This window comes from Hemitrygon akajei, chromosome 11 (genome assembly GCF_048418815.1).
Source record: "Hemitrygon akajei chromosome 11, sHemAka1.3, whole genome shotgun sequence".
Classification (NCBI taxonomy): Eukaryota; Metazoa; Chordata; class Chondrichthyes; order Myliobatiformes; family Dasyatidae; genus Hemitrygon; species Hemitrygon akajei.
The window spans coordinates 42,903,553-42,921,375 of NC_133134.1; the positions used below are offsets into that span (position 1 = coordinate 42,903,553).

General features: G+C 40.2%; 1 protein-coding gene across 1 annotated transcript in view; it reads right to left on the reverse strand.

The window, feature by feature from the left end:
• Positions 1-896: 896 nt before the first annotated feature.
• Positions 897-17,823, reverse strand: part of LOC140735536 (heparan sulfate glucosamine 3-O-sulfotransferase 3B1-like) — a 204,033-nt gene continuing 187,106 nt past the window's right edge. Inside the window, exon 2 of the mRNA XM_073060724.1 lies at positions 897-3,820. Within this exon, the coding sequence (XP_072916825.1) occupies positions 3,202-3,820 (619 nt within the window). The 3' untranslated portion in view covers positions 897-3,201. The remainder of the gene's footprint in view (positions 3,821-17,823) is intronic.

A 17,823-nucleotide genomic window follows, 5' to 3' on the forward strand; every position in this document is an offset into this window, starting at 1 on the left:
TGTTGCATGCTGTGCTTTAAGACCGTAATTCATCTCTTCTAACTTTAAATGGATTTTACTAGAACCACTTCAGTGTAAAATCATGTGGGATAAAGTTTCCAGCAATTTTATCCATTCTCAACCAGTTGTTTTAGAAGTTTTCTTTCTGTTTTGCTTTGATCGAGATCTAAGCTGGTTTGGTTTAGGTTATTTTTATTTAGAGATACTGCGTGGAATACACTTCTCTGGCCCTTTGAGCCACACCACCCGGCAAAATCTGACCACCCCGATTTAACCCTAACCCAATCACGGGGCAATTTACAATGACCAACTAACCTACCCGGTACGTCTTTGGACTGTGAGAGGAAACCAAAACACCCATGGAAAACCCACACGTTCCAACAGGAAGACGTACAGAGACCGCGTACAGAGGGTGCTGGGATTGAACTCTGAACTCTAATGCTCTGAGCTACGATAGTCTAGTCGTTATGCACAATGGCGCCCAAGATAAATTACCTTATTAGTAAAATTACTACACATTTGGTGAAGAACCCTGCTGAGATATGAAATATAATCCAATGGAATATATCTCTGTATTTGTGAACTATGCAGTTTCTAACTTCCAGTCTTCTACTGGGACAGTAACCTACACACTGAATTAAGGAAGGAGCTGAAACACAAATGTAACTTAAGTGGAAGAACATCACAATATATCAATATTCAAAACGTAAGTCTGCATCAGTTAAACATTGCTCTCAATGTAGAAATAATAAAAATACAATTTCTATGAGCGTGCTAAAGTGGAGAAACCCATGATCTGTGTTTGACAGAGAAATCTTGTTCATAAATGAATGTGTTTTCTGAAAGTAAAAAATTAAAACATTCTCTTTTGAGGAATTATCACTTTAGAAACCAAATGATAGAAAATACGTTTTGTTTATAGAAATAAGAATAATTTCTCACTGAATATAGAGTTTAAATGATGACATATTACTTAAAATAATAATTTCTTTATATATAATGGAGAACATTGATTTCAGTTAATTATATCCATCAGAAATAATTACCATATACAGTTTCAGTGTTAAGTGAACTGTACTAAAGTAATGCAATTCCACAAAAATGTAAGTAGTAAGCAGGGTGCAAAACATACATGACTTCAGTTGAAAGAAATTATATTAGTTACTCTTAACTATACATTATGAATACAACATTAAACAATATCAATGTAAAATAACAGCTTAAAAGTATGGAATCCAGAAGGAAGAGTCAAAATTTTCAGGATTGCCTCTTTTTGTTAACAAAATGAAACATGGATGGATGAACTTTCCATCTTTAAATGTGTCTCTCAAAATAATTATAGTTTGCTTGTGGCACTTTGTACCAAGTCATGATTTGCGAGGCTCTCATTATGTGATTTACTCAGCTTGCTAACGACAAAGCAGCCATTTTAAATGGTTGCATTTGATATCAGGAAGATGCCTTTTTCACTTCTGATGATGATCCAATTGTGAATACAGAACTTCCGCTCTTATCCGAGTAGTGGAGGTGGAGATGTAATCCGATTCTTTAACAGGATACAGATTGGCCTTCTATGTATTTTTGCTCCACAGAATGATGTCCAAGCAGTAGATAAGAATCATCAGGAAGAAAAGGTTGACGTTAAATGAAATCACTCTTCTTCAGAACTTCCTGTTGGTTCCATAACAGTGATGCACTCATCACCAGAGTAAATTGGTGTTAGGCTGTAGAGGTGCAGCAATGTCTTGGGCAATAGGACATTATTTGCATTCCCTTTATGGTGATAATATTAAGTTATAACATTTTCAGCACTTTCAAAGACAAACTCATGTATAAAGCAAATGACATGGGGTTAGTTCTTTGTATACTTCTGCTCATTTTCACTGAATTATGGTTTATTCTTTACTTAAGCATAGTTTTATCATTTACAGTATGTAGAACTACTTTCTTCCAGCTAGCAAGAGGGAAACCAGTTTAGTAGCTTATAGGCTACAGGCACAGATAACAAACTTGTCATTAACTTGTTCATTCATATACTCGGGAGAGAAATAGGGAAAAGGCCAAAGATGCCAAATTAAATTTGGGTTATCATGCCCAAACTTCATTCAGTTTTTCAGAGTATTCAATGGTATTATTATTCCTTTCATTGACAAACAGACATCAATGGATGGTAACTGACTGTGTGCCAATCAATTCCAAAAAGCTATAATCACATGCACTACATTTGATTTTGTACACCAGGTACAAATGTAAGAAATTACAGTATTTTTTCATTTAATGAATAAATTATTCAGTTAGTTATGGATTTGAGTCAATTTGAATCAGGTGTGATTATATTTTTCAATCTAAGGCTCAATAAAGAAAATTTGATTGAATTTTGGGCGATATTTTTGTCCATTTCATACTATAGCAAGTGAAGAGATCCTCAAGGGCTACACACAGAATGTTTCCCAAGAGTCCAAACCCGAAAAAGTGAATTCATTGTGTAAATTTTGTTTATATATTCATTGTTTGCTATATTAAAAGTACTTCTTTCTAGGCAAGATAACATTTTTTTGAAAATGGTATTGATGCAAATCATATATAGGTTTAGAGGATTTAAAAACAAGACAACCATCTGAACTAAATAGATAGACAAATCCTGAAATAGGAAAAGGGACAGATTTTTTGAAATGCCAAGCAAACAGTGAACCCTGATCAGATTCATGATATACACTTCTGATTAAGCTAATTTTGTGATTAAGATTCAGTTTGCCTTCATTTTTTGGGATCAGTATTAAGCTTCAAAATAAGTTTCACTAGCCTTGGACACACAACAGCTGCTAAGAACAGATTCAGAGTGCTGCAGTAAAAAAGCCTAGCAATAACATTTATTTCTAATTTCGCAGCCACCAATGATTATCCCTGATACTGGGCATTTCTGAGTGCTATGATCTTACAGTTAATTTTCAATGTCATTCAAGTATGTAAGCAGCACTTATAATTTTTGTGACAATTATTTCTTGATTTGCTGTTTGACATTTTTGCATTCTTCTTTTATATTGTTCAGCATAAAAATGATCTGTAAAAGGTTCAGTGAATGCTAGCAAAATTGAGGCAATTTTACAAGAAACAGAGTGCTCAGAAAAGATAAAAATGAACAAACACAGTTTCTTTATATGCAATTAATTATCAGTTTTTTTTGTGCTTGGTGGACGCATTTTACTCCCATCCGAAGTCATGGCCTGTCATCTGGTAGAACTTCAGATTAAATGGCCTGTAGAACTCTTTAAGCCGAAGAAGAATATCCATATCTATTTTAGGATGAGTCCTTCCCTTTGACTTACCAAGGCAACGAGGCCGGCTGCTGCCTTCAGGCTTCTTCAGGCAAGGAAAGCCCTTGGTCTCATTAAAGTAGAAATGCTTATCAGTAATGACTCTCTTAAGCCCCAAAAAATCCTGCACGCGGCCCATCTCACCAGCCGGATCACTAACGAGCCGCTCCCCACTCACAAAGAGAATCTTGGAAAGGGGAAAATACTGAAGCCAGTTTTCCAGATGCTTGGCATAAATGCCAATGCGGATTGCACTCCAGGATGTGTCAATGAGGCCTGTGCTAATGTTTTTAAAGGTCAGCATCTGAAAGCTTGGAACAGCTGGATTCTTGGAGAGGGTTTGAGTGTAATCTGAGATCGCCCTGGTGGCAGGGTTTCTGACCACCACAATCAGTTTAGTATCTTTTGACATGGAGAAGATCCGCTTCGGGGCTTCTTTAGTGACAAAATAACTAGGGGTTTTCTCCATGGTGATCTGCCCTTCCAGTGTCCGGGGCATCAGGTTCCTATGAAACAAAGAAATAAACCTAATTAAAATTAAGTAATTCGGAAAAGCAGTGCAAAATGTCAACTCTTATTTCCATCAATAGCTTGTGCTCTGTCAAAAGAACAGAAGATAGAAGATATAACACTAATTTATATTCTTGACAATATGTTCCTCCCCTCAGGCCCCGGACTTCTCAGACTCCTGCTGCCGGAAAGACTGGCCAGAGTTTTGGGGCTCCTCAACTCTTTCTGAAGTCTCCATTGTTTAATAGTAAACTCACAACCACAGGTTAGCTACAGATAAAAGAACCTAACTTTGTTCATAACTCCAGCTGTGTCATTATTCGACAAGCCTTCAAATCCTCAAGTCGTTTCCTGTAAAGTGGGGAAGGATCTAAATGGCTTTGAGGAGTTCGTATGAACAAACAGATGACAGAACAGTGTTCCTTATCCCACATCATCAAGTTTGATCCTTTCACAAACGAGCAAAATGGTTTGATCAAGTGCACACACAGGTATAGATAGAAAGAAAACTGGACTGAGGTCATTGTGGACCTCCAAAACATGGGGGAAAGAGAAAGAGAGAAGGTAAAAGAGAAAGTGAGTGGGAGAGAGGAGGAGATCAGTACTTCCATCTTATTGCAGCCAGACATTGAATCTGGATGGAAATGGAAGCCATGCCCTTTCAAAGCCCTGACGTCATCCAATGGAGTATTTGAATTAATTATTCTTGTAAGTAAGGAAATGCTGTAACCCATGTTGCCAGAATGCATTGAAATAATCTTTTTGAATTCTATTAATTGAGGGTAATATTGACAAAGGCAGTGCACTCTGTTACTTCATGTGGTCATTGGGTCAGTGTTCAGTTTCGGCGCAATTCTGTAACGAGACTCTGTACTTCCTCCCTGTGGAATGTGTGGGTTTTTCCCAGGTCCTTCCACAGTCCAAAAATGCACCGGGTAAATTAATTGGTCATTTAAATTGTTTCCACAAATAGGTTTGGGTTAACTGGAGTTGTGGGGTTACTGAGCTGGCATGGCTCGAAGGGCCAGAAGGGCCTATTCCACGTGACATCACTAAATGAATACATAAATATACATACACCCCAGAAATCAGATGTCTTAGTTTAAAGTCTCATCCTAAAGATTTTTTTTTATTCCAGCACTCTCTCAGCGCCTGAGCGAAACTTCCAACCTACAGTAGGTCAGGTGCCCAAATCTTGGAGTGACAGTCACTGCCAGGTGAGTTGCCACACAGTCAAGGCTGGCACTCAAGGAACAAGAAACGAGTGTGCTTCTACTTCGCAATAGTTTCCATTATATTCAGCATTTTTTGTTAGGTGTCCCTAATCGTAAAATGTTATTTCCCAGGAAACATTTTATGGACGTTTGAAGCCAATTTATTTCCCTGCCAGGATATTTGTAATATTCTTTCTTGTTGGGAAGTTGGAAGTAATTGATTAATATCATAATTAAAGACACATTTGTATTTTGATTAAGGTTTATCAAAGTCTAATATTTTAGTTTTAACTTCTTTGAAAGAGATGTTTGAAAACAGAATTCTTTTTAAAAACCATAAGACATTAGCAGCAGAATTAGGCCATTAGACCCATTGAGTCTGCTCTGTCATTCCATCAGGGCTGATTTATTGTCCCCCCTACTTTCTCCCCATAACTTTTGATGTCCTGATTAATCAAGAAACTATCAATCTCCACTTTAAATATACTCAATAATTGAACAGCACAGCTGCTTGAGGCAACAAATTCCACAGATTCACTACCCACTGGCTAAAGAAATTCCTCCTCATTTCTATTCTAAATGGGCCTCCCTCTATTCAGAGACTATGTCCTCTAGTCTGAGACTCACCCACTATAGGAAACATCTCCCCACATCCACTCTATACAGGCCTTTCAATATTTCATAAGTTTCAATGAGATCCCCCACACCTCATTTTGCTAAACTCCAATGAGTAGAGGCCTAGAGCCATCAAATGCTCCTCACATGTTAACCCTTTCATTCCTGAATCATTCTTGTGAACCCCTTCGAGACATTCTCCAATGCCAGTACATCTTTTCGTAGATAAGGGGCCCAAAACTGCTCATGAAATTCAGTCTGGCCATTGTCTTCCAAAGCCTCAGTGTTACATCCTTGCTCTTATATCTAGTCCTCTTGTATTTGCCTTCCTGACCACTGACTTAACCTGCAAGTTAACCTTTAGGGAGTTCTGCACAAGCACTCCCAAGTCCCTTTGCAACTTGGATATTTGAATTTGCTCTCCATTTAGAAAGTCTTTATTTCTTTTACCATAGTGCATGACCATACATTTCCCTACACTAAATTCCATCAGCCACTTCCTTGGCCATTTCCCAATCGGTCCAAGTCCTTCTTCAGACTCCAGGCTTCCTCAACACTACCAGCCTCTCCACCTATCTTCGTATCATCTGCAAATTTGGCCGCAAAGCCAGCAATTCTGTCATCCAAGTCATTGACATACCATGTGAAAAAAAGAGGTGCTAACACCGACCCCTGAGGAGCACCACCAGTCACTAGCAGCCAATCAGAAAAAAAGCCCTTTATTCCCACTCTTTGCCTCCTGTTAATCACCCAATCTCCTATCCATGCTAGTATCTTTCCTGCAATACCATGGTCTCTTATCTTGTTAAGCAGCCTCATTAGCAGCACCTTGTCAAAGGCTTTCTGAAAATCCAAGTAAACAACATCCACTGACTTCCCTTTGTCTCTATTGCCTGTTATTTTCTCAAAGAGTTCCAACAGATTTGTCAAGCAAGATTTCCCCTGAAGGAAATAATCCTGACTTTGTCCTATTTTATCATGTATCTCTAAGTACCTTGAAACTTCATCCTTAGTAATCGACTCCAAAATCTTCCCAATCACTGAAGTCAGGCTAACTGGCTTACAATATCCTTTCTTCTACCTCCTTCCCTTCTTTAAGAATAGAGTGACATTTGCAATTCTTCAGTTTTCTGGAATCGTTCCAGAATCTAGTGATTCTTGCAAGATCATTACTAATGCCTCCACAATCTCTTCAGCCTCCTCATCCAGAACCCTGGGGTTACACCATCTTGCCCAGGTGACTTATTTACCTTCTGATCTTTCAGCTTCCCAAGCACCTGCTCCTTATTATCACAACTACACTCACTTCTGCCACTCTCTTATTTCTGGCATACTGCTACTGTCTCCACAGCAAAGACTGACACAAAATAATTAAGTTCGTCCACCATTTCTTTGTCCCTAGTTACTACTCTTCCAGTGTCATTTTCCAGCATATGATATCCACTCTCACTCTTTTACTTTTCATATATTTCGAGAAAAAAAATTGGTATCCTCTTTTATATTATTAGCTAGCTTACTTTCATATTTCATCTTTTCTCTCCTTATGTTTTATTTGTTACCTTCTATTGGTTTAAAAGCTTCCCAGTCCTCTACCTTCCCACTAATTTTTGCTATATTATATGCTCTCTCAGAATGCTTCATTTTGGGATATATCTATCCTGCACCTTCCCAATTGCCCCCAGACTCTCCAGCCATTGCTGTTCTGCTGTCCTTCCAGGTAGTGTACCCGTCCGATCAACTTTGGCCAGCTCCTCTCTCATGCCTCTGTAGTTCCCTTGACTGCAATGTAATACTGATACATCTGATTTTAAGTTTCTCCCTCTCTTCTGATCCTATGTCACCTCCTTCTAAGGATTTGATTTTTTTTGCCAACAGAGTCATCCCACCCCCTCCACCTACCTGCCTGTCCTTTCAATACAAGGTGTATCCTTGGATGTTAAGCTCCCAACTAGGATCTTCTTTCAGCCACAACTCAGTGATGTCCTTAATATTGTACCTGTTAAACTCTAACTGCATGGCAAGATCATCTGTCTTGTTCTGTACACTGCGTGCATTCAAATACAATATCTTCAGTCCTGTATTTATCACTCTTTTCAATCTTTCCCCCATGTAACACTTCCAACTTATCCCACTGAGTGTAATTTTGCCCTATCATCTGCCTGGCCTTCCTCACAGTGCCTCTACTTGTATACCAACTGGCCCATCCTCACGCCTATCATTCTGGATCCCATCTCCCTACCAAGTTAGTTTAAACCCTCCCTAAAAGCTCTAGCAAACACGCCCACGAGGATATTGGGTTCAGGTGTAACTCATTCCTTTTGTACAGGTCATACTTTCACCAGAAGAGATCCCAATGATCCCAAAATCTGAAGCCATGGCTGCTGCATCACTTCATCAGCCAAATCATCCTATTCTTACCCTCACTGGCACATGTCATAGGTAGAATGTAATTCAAAAATTGCCCTTTTAGGGTGATATATAAAAGTTGAAGAATTTATTTAAAATACTATAGAGTTGGCCATTTGAAGCTGTGTCTACCACAATAATACAATTACTTAACAGCTGACAAGCTGCTGAATCGAAGTAAGTGTACCATCTGTTTCAGTCAGTTGATTCTAAAATCACAGCTAATATGAAGCAATGCTCAGAGATTTGTGTGGAGATGCAAAGGACTCCAGATAATGGAATCTAGAGCATCAAACTGCAAGCTGAGCAGCAACTGTGGTGAGAAAGAAATAGCTGATGTTTTCTGTTGAAACTCGGCATCTAGACTTAGATATCTGTATACTATTTTCCTTCTAATAGTGAGGAAAGAGGTATACAAAACTGGCCCTGGGTTGAAACAACAGCAACTCACATGTGCACTGCAGGTGTCTAAGGTAGAGTGGCAAGGTTTTGTCTTTTTTTTGTGCATGTACCATGTAAGCTGAGGGAAGGGGAAATATTCTCTGTGTAGTTCTAACATGATTGAACAAGTACAATGGAGTCACAAGCAATTCCCAGAGGAAAATGTCCAATTTTTTCGGTGAGGTTTAATCACAGAACGTTTTCTCTTGCAATGCCACATTATTTAGAGTTTGCAAAACTCAGAATATTCTGCTCCATAAGTGAAAAAACAAAGTGATGGATAAGTGCATCACATGGTGCACTCCTCCCACTCGACTATCAGACCATCACTCTGCATTCACTGTGTTAGCTGGCCCCAGTGGGGAAAACAATGGGACGGCTATAACTGGTTTGTTTGCCCAGGTTGTAGGGGCAACAAAAACCATGGTTTACCCAACTTTTGGACAGTTTTTATGGATATTAGGTGGAAAATGGATTGTGCAGTTGTGATATTTAATATAATTAATGAGCTAATATTCTATATCCACAAAATGCCTTGAGTAACAGCCATTTTACTGAAGCACCAGAATACCGCAGTCTCTACAGAAATAATATAGATACAGAATTTACCATTAGAAAGATGTGAATTCTTCAATAATTCTATGAGGGAATTGAACCAAATCTACAGCTGTGCCACTTCAGTTCCAATCATACAAAAGAATGAATATTAACCTCAAATCCACCAATCCAATCTTGCTCTTTGTTGCTTCCTGTTTGTTCTTAATTGACCTTTCAACAATGAAATTCAATTATTACTTTTATATTATCCATCTCTACCAACGTGATGCATATTTTCAGACCGAGTACCACTGTATTATTTTCCAGTCAGAGTAATCATTCTTCAAGGGCTCATCACTTTCCTTCCATAAGCACAAAAAGATGATCAACATTCTACCAAAGTTCATCGCAGTAAGTAACTGCTTCCCTTCATTCTGACTTCAGTGCAAAGTGGTCTGATCTACGTAGTTTTTGCTCTGAGGGAAACAGAACCCACATGGGAATGAATGAAACCTGTGGGGTGACTTCATTCTTGCTGTTGTACGTGGAGATGAGATAATAGGATTGTACCGTACTTAATTTTCATTGAAAAATAACCCCTTCTCAAACACTTATAGATCCTAATTATAGTGAGAAAGCATGGGGAAAAGAAGGGAAGTCATCATGGTTATTGAGCAATACATGATTCTGTGAGCCACTCAGCACATATTTCAGTCAGAAAATCATTAAATGGAAACATTCACTTACAGTTCATTTTTCTTCTGCAATATCAACTCTGTGCCTTCAATCCATCTCGTGTTTACTGTTCCATCATATCCTCCCTGCAACACTGCCTCCCCCCCCCATCCACAACCCCTCACACATGAACTTAATGCTTCACGACTGTTTGCTTTGTATTTCCTACCGTGGTTTGGGTTGATCAGTCACAGACTTATCACAATCAGTTACATATGTGCCAACATCAGATATAGGAAGAATGTGAATTGTGAAGAACTTTGCAGGCAATTTTCATTTGCCTGCATTCATAAATCCTTCCTACTGTCATCGCACTGGTCCATAAAATAAGAGGTTAATGGACAACATCAGCTCCCAGAGGCTTTCCATATTCTGTTTTGTGTACTATACTTACAGTAGATTGTGTACAAAAACATTTTCATCTATTGCTTACAATCACAGTAATTTCACATGAGGTAAATTAGAAAAAGCCAGCAAATAAATTTAAGTAACAACTTCCCTTAATTGGTTTATGCCTTTCTTCTACTGGAAAATACATATATTTCTGCATTTTCAAAAAGGCATAATTAATAATCTGCATTTGAGAAGAACTCTTATTTCACTTTATTTTGTTAAGGTACCAAATGTCTCTGGTTCTTATATCCCTTTATATCTTTCCAGTTCTCTCAAATTATTGCATACCATCCCCCTCACTGCTGTGTACTCACACACTCAACGCCTTATGCATTTGGTAAACAGCTTAGCACTTCCCCACTTCTCAGCTTGAGTCTCTTTCCCTGCTTGCACATTTTACACTAATTCTGAATACACATTATCAGAGGTCAGTTGGGCAGAGGGGTACAAAGATCCAGAGAAGTCGGAGGATTGGACGTAGATAAAGGATTGATGGTTGAAGCTTAAGGGTAGGAAGATCTGGTGGAAGCTGAAAGATGGGAAGATCTGAAGAAAGTTTAGTTGCTGAGGTCTGGGGGTAGTGGTGGGGATTGGGGCAAAAGTTTCCTTCAGAAGATCAGTGGAGACAGGATGGAGGGTATCAGAAAGGATTGACTGAGGTGAACCAAGATGGCAAACTGTATTCAGTAACAGAATGTTAAGACATTTTTTTTTGCTCCAGTAAACTTTACACCTCTCTTTATCTGACTAATCACCTGAGCAATAGAATCTCTCCCAACAGCAGTGAAATTCAACATTTTAGTTAAATTTTTCGAATGTTTCACTGTCAGCTGGTCTTTGATCAGCAGACTGCCATTACCTCCTGCCTTGAGTCACCCATTATTAAAATCTTTGCCAGGAACAACACCATGTCGATATAGTTTCCATTCATGTCACATTATCACTTGTATTTCCTGCGTTAGTTTTGTATTGAGAGCAGTCCAGCAGATGACTTGTGACTTACTGTTTACCAAGGACACTGTCTTGGAAGAATAACCTAACTCATCGTCAATTGCTAGAGGAATTAGAAGGAGTAGGGTATTACTTTTCTGTCATCCAGTGAGATTATTGGTTATCTATTGCCTTGGTGCTACTTTCTGGCATCAACCCATTTCCCTTAAGGGCCCATATGGAATCCGGGAGCCTACTGTGGGGAAACAAGTCTTTGTTCTTCCACTCCCATTCCAATATGTCTCTCCATGGCCTCCTCCACAGTTGTGATGATGCCACACACAGGTTGAAGGAACACCTTATATTCTATCTGGGTAGCCTCCAACCTGATGGCATGAACATCGATTTCTTGAACTTCTGGTAATGCCCCCTCTCCTTCACAATTCTCCATCCCCTTTTCGCTCTCTCACCTTATCTCCTTGCCCACCCATCACCTCCCTCTGGTGCTGTTTCCCCCCTTTTCTTTCTTCCATGGCCTTCTGTCCTGTTCAATCAGACTCCCCCTTCTGCAGCCCTGTATCTCTTTCACCAATCAACTTCCCAGCTCTTTACCTCATCCCTCCCCCTCCCAGTTTCACCCATCACCTTGTGTTTTTCTCTCCCGTCCCCTCCACCTTTTAAATTTCCTCCTCAGTTTTTTCCCCCAGTCCTGCCAAAAAGTCTCGGCCTGAAACATCAATTGTACTCTTTTCCATAGATGCTGCCTGGCCTGCTGAGTTCCTCCAGCATTTTGTGTGTGTTGCTTTGTTCTTCCATGCTGTGGAGTGGTGTGCCAATCCCCAGCACTACGTGTCATACTACTTTCCTTCCTCAGTCTAGTACAGTTGTTCTGTTGAGAAGTCCATGTTTACCCACTGATTCCACCTGCGCCTTTCCAAGGAATTTCCACTTTTATAGCCTCATTGTTTCCTTCTTCTGTCACTGTCCAATCACTCTCAAGAGCAGCAGCTACACGTCATGGAAGACCAGATGAGCACAAAGGAGAAGACCCAACCGGAGCATAAGCACTTACCCAGTTGAGTCAAAAACCTGTACATTTTTTATACACTGATGTAAACACTATTTACTTTGACAAGGAGAGGAACTAACTTTGTTAGGATCATTCCTTTATGGGATCCTGCAGAGGCAACCCAGTTCTGTGTGTGCGGTGTCTTTTGACCAACTACTACTGTTAAGTCATTTCTTTGTTACTCTTTCATACTGAATTGTAGAGTGCAAACTCTTGGAAGACTAAAACTAGAGAGAATATTCATAGCTAAGGAAAAACCCTACAAAAATCCTAATGGCCTGATTCAGATCAGTAACTGCCATCTGTGGAAGCTCTACTTCTATCCCAGTTTTTAATTATATTCTTTCATAATATTCTCTTGGCTACAACAGCTATATAACTGGTGGCTCAACACATGGTTTGTGACTCACACCTGTAACAAAACAAATGGTCCAGCAGGAAGCAGCAAAGCCTGCCTTCCTGTACAATGCTAAGATTATGGGCTACCTGAAGCAGGACCTTCAACGCACAGGAGAGGTAACACCAACACTGTGGCTGTAAAATACATTAACAATGTAATAATCGAACTATTATCAACGCAATATCCTCTCTCTGGCTATCATCCCTAATGTTGAGGATATGTAGGCTCTAAAGGAAAAGAGATACCTTATTCTGAATTTTTGCACGGCAAAGCATTATCAGAAGGACAGATTCTGGAAATCTCTTTGGAGAAAGTATAGCAACTCCACTGAATTACTGGCATATCAAGAATCACGCAAATCACCTTGCTGTGACCATTTGTAATTTTATGGAAGGGATCCAATTTGGGACTGGCAGTTTATGTTTAGCACATAAACAAAGAATTAAAGGGAAAAGAACAGGCAGGCTAAATGTAGAATGACTTTTAAAAGTTTGATGAAAAGGACAGACGAGGTGTATAATACAAAGAATATAGGACCAACTATCCAAATTCATAGTGCACCAGAGGTGCTTTTTTATTTCAAAACTATAAAAGATTATTTACACAACAAATACATGTAGTACAAACATTAAGTATTTACAAGACAGTGAATAAATTCAACTTGAAATATGATTACTACAGTCTATAAAACTGTCAATTCGCTGGGGGGACCACCGCTCATGGAAATCCCCCTCTGTACCCATTGTGACCACGTGCTCCCTCTCCAAGGACAGCCGGGCAAGGACATATCCTCGGAAGAGGGGCAGGCAGTCGGCCCTGGCTCAACCCTCAACACTCCACCACCTACAGCTGTGAATGGCTGACGTGGCCAGGGACGGGAGCAAGCTCACCAGCAGATCCTCCTCGTGAAACTTCCGGACTGGGAGCCCGTGTATAAGGAGCATGGGGCTGAGGTGCAGCCTGAATGTGGGTAGCAGCCCTTTGAGGGACTTTGCACACTGTGAACAACTTCACAGACTATCACAGCGGCATTGTAATTATTTTCCTATTATTTCCAGTGGATTTAGAATATGAAGTAAAGTAATAATGATATGAATTATATTACTATATGCACGAGGCTCTTCTGTCTTCGACCCATTTGTTCATTATCTATCGTATGATGTAGGCAATCATGGACTTTCCATGACCATGATTGTTCTTGGAAAATTGTTCTGCAGAAATGGTTTGCCAGTGCTTCTTCTGGGCAGTGTCCTTACAAGATGGGTCACCCCAGCCATTATCAATGCTCTTCAGTTATTGTCTTTACACCTGTGACTGTGTGGCTAAGTACAGCTCCAACATCATATACAGATTTACTGATGACACCGTTGCTGTGGGCTGTATCAAAGGTGGTGATGAATCAGCATACGGGAGGGAGAATGGAAACTTGGCTGAGTGGTATAATAACAGCAACCTCTCACCCAGTGTCAACAAGACCAAGGAACTGATTGTAGCCTTCAGTACAGGGAAACCAGAGGTCCATGAAGCAGAAATCAACAGAGGATGAGAAGCGGAGAGGATCAGTTACTTTAAATTCCTGGGTGACACTATCTCAGAGGACCTGTCCCGGACCCATCATATAGATATAATTGTGAAGAAAGCACAACAGTGCCTCTACTTCCTCAGGAGCCTGTGGAGATTTCACATGCCTTTAAAACCGTGGCAAACTTTTATAGAAGTGGAAAGTGTGGTGGCAAGTGTACTGACTGACTGCACTATGGCCTGGTATGCCCTTTCAGTGGAAAATCTCACAAAAGGTAGTGGATTCGGCCCAGTACTTCACAGTACAAAAACTCCCAACCATTGAGCACATCTACAGGAAACATTGCTGGAGAAAAGCAGCCTCCATCATCAAAGATCCTCAACACCCAGGCCATGCTGCTGCCATCAGGTAGAACGTACAGGTGTCTCAGGACTCGCACCACCAGGTTCAACTACCCCTCCACCATCAGGCTCTTGAACCAAAGAGGATAACTACACTCATTCTATTTCTGGTCTGCTGGCAACCGATGGTCTCACCTTAAGGAGTTTTTATCCTGTTATTTCATGTTCGTTGTTTATTTCTACTTATTTATAGTTGTTTATTGATCCTGTTTACAGTTGCTGTTCCATAGTTGCTAAAAGTAGCTGTTGCTAAATATGATTCTCAGAATTGAATATGATTGTAAAAAAGGTTCTCAGAATTGTATGCGGTGACGTGTATGTACTGCGATAATGAATTTACTTTGAACTTTTGCTTGACGTTAGTGGTCGCATCAGCAGGACCTGTGAGTATGCACCAGCTGCTCATATGACCATCCACCACCTGCTTCACGTGACCATTATCAAGGGGCTAAACAGATGCTGCACCTTGTCCCAGGGTGATCTACAGGCTAGTAGATGGAAGGAACACCTTATATCTCCTTCGGTAGAGACATATCTCCACTTCACCATCCTTTTTTTTATAGGCATCCGTTAGTCTCGTGAGACCATGGATTTGCACCTTGGAAGGAGACCGGCAGTTGCCCAAGCTGTAAACCTTCCCCTCTGCATCAATGGCCACCGATGTTGTCCAAGGGAAGGGCCCAAGCAGCTTGGCACCGGTGCCTTGCTCAAGGACACAAACACGCTGCCTCAGCTGAGGCTCGAACCAGTGACCTTCAGGTTACTAGTCCGATGCCTTATCCACTAGACCACACACCAACACTTGTTCTTGGACTAGGACTGTGAAAATTTCTACTGCTTTTCAAGTTTCAAGGAAATGACTGGATGACTCTCCACAGATTCCCTATTCACAGGTAGAGCCTTTGCAAATCCGGATGCCCAATTTATTCCTCGGAACTTGTCCAAACCCACCAGAATCCCTGGAAAATGATTCTGAACGTTACATGGTCACTCCAACATGGTTCTCACTCACACCTTATTTCAGATGGAGATCCGTACTGGCTAGGCTATAACAATTGCTCTTTCTGCTCCCATTTGTTCTCTCCACCATGTAACTGGTGTCCATAGAGCACCCGGTGGAACAGAAGTAGCCCAATGATATCTTCTTGAAAGTCCTTTGTGCTGGCCACAGAGGCGACATTGCACTTGAGAATAAATGTATCTCAAATCAGGTAATCCAAAAGCTTGCAGAAAAGGACAGTGTTCTGTGACTTTGCATCTCATGTCTCTATGTGATCTGTGGCTCCAAATAACAACTGAAATTAGTGACCATTAATAGACCGTGCGCTGATTAAGATAAATTTGGTCTGACAGATTCCAAATGGGAAACTGGCTTGCAACTTTTTACTTTTGCACGCTGAGCCCAAGGCAATTTACAAATGATGAATTACCTGCTCCGAACACTTGGTGGACAGGATCCTTATCTAATTGTAAGCTATTCTGACTTGGAAATATTTCACTGTTTCTCCATCATCATTGGGACTATATTCTGAAACTTTTTACCACGCAATACTGTGGGAGCACATTCACCAGACGCTGCAGTGAACGGGGCGGAATAATGAAGAGGCATCATTTTCCCACTCAGTGCAGTGTAACAACAATAAATATATCGAGGACTAATATTTGCAAGTCAGGGATCTTTTGAGATTTCAGCAGTCACATTTTATTTCTATCAATTGGATGCTTCTTCAAATTATATTAAGGAAGATAGGATGCATCACACCAAATTGGAAAACCAATTACACTCACACAGTTGGGAGTGGCAGTGAGTTATTGCAAATCTCAAAGTATATAAGTGAACCACTCAACTCAATCTTAAAGAAGCCCATCAAATCCAAGTACTTTAGTCATTGCTAATCATGACTTTCTCATCATCTTAGCTTTTTGCTATTGAAATAAGTTATATCAAGACTACAAATGTGGAAGAAATGGTTTACCTGGACCTTCTTCATGGTAACACAGGGCATCCTTTGATATTGAAACAAGGCATTGAAAGCTATTTGCACTTTGCAAAAGATGAAATGTAATGATCTGTGATCATATCACTGATTCCACCTCAGGCAAAATTGAGCTCTTACAATTGGTTTGTGCACTAATGACTTTTTTGCATGGTTGCGAGCAATGCATGGGGTTTGTGTGCCCGTTGAGCTTGCTTCTTTCAGCTACACTTTCTCTTCACCTGGATTTCATTCTGATATACTGGCATAGGAAACACAGTTATCTTCCTATTAACCGCTGGAGCTGTAATATAAAGCTGGAAAGACCTTCAGCTGAAAGGGCCAATATTTACATGAACAAATAACGTTGCATCATTTCCACCCTCATCTTTATTACTGGGTTAGGTATAAGTCCACTGACTTATTTCATTAAGCAATTTTTTTCCTATCCCACTTCCTGCACTCCCACCCTTCAACTTCTAGTAGCACTGAATGTAGTTTCAACTATTCTCTAACGCTTCATCTACATTTCTTCACATACAAGCCCAAGTATGGAATCCTAGCAAGGACCTGAAAGGCTCTGTGACTGAATCTGATTCTGGTTTGTTAAATCTGACATTTATATACACACTCAGCAGCCACTTCATTAGAGGCTCAGCTGCTTGTTAATGTAAATATATAGTCAGCCAATCGTGTGGCAGCAACTCAATGCATGAAGGCATACAGACATGGTCACGAGGTTCAGACCAAACATCAGGAAAGGGAAGAAATGTGACCTAAGTGACTTTGTCTGTGGACTGATTGTTGGTGCCAGACAGGATGGTTTGAATAACTGCTTATCTCCTGGATTTCCACATACAATAGTCCCTAGAGTTTACAGAGAATGGTGCAAAAACAAAAAAAAAAAGAATCTAGTCAGTGGCAGTTCCGTGGATGAAAATGCCTCGTTAATGAGAGAGGTCAGAGAGAATGGTCAGACTTGTTCAAACTGACAGGAGGTGTCAGGAGCTCAAATAATCCTGTATTACAACAGTGGTGTGCAGAAGAGCATCTCTGAATGCACAACACATCAAACCTTGAAGTGGATGGGCCACAGCAGCAGAAGAGCTTGAGCATTCACTCGGTGGCCCCTTTATTAGGTACAGGAGGCAGCTGACAAAATGACCACTGAATGTACAGCTTCTCAGCAAAAGGAAAAGTTCTGAGGTGAATCATAACTCCAAAGATGACACGCGGACTGAGGTTAGTAAATGTAGCGCGACACAGCAAGCGTATCATGGATTCCCTTAGTGAAAATGATTTATTGCAATACTGAGTTATGCAATATATCCACAATCTGATTGTGAAACCCTGAATGTAT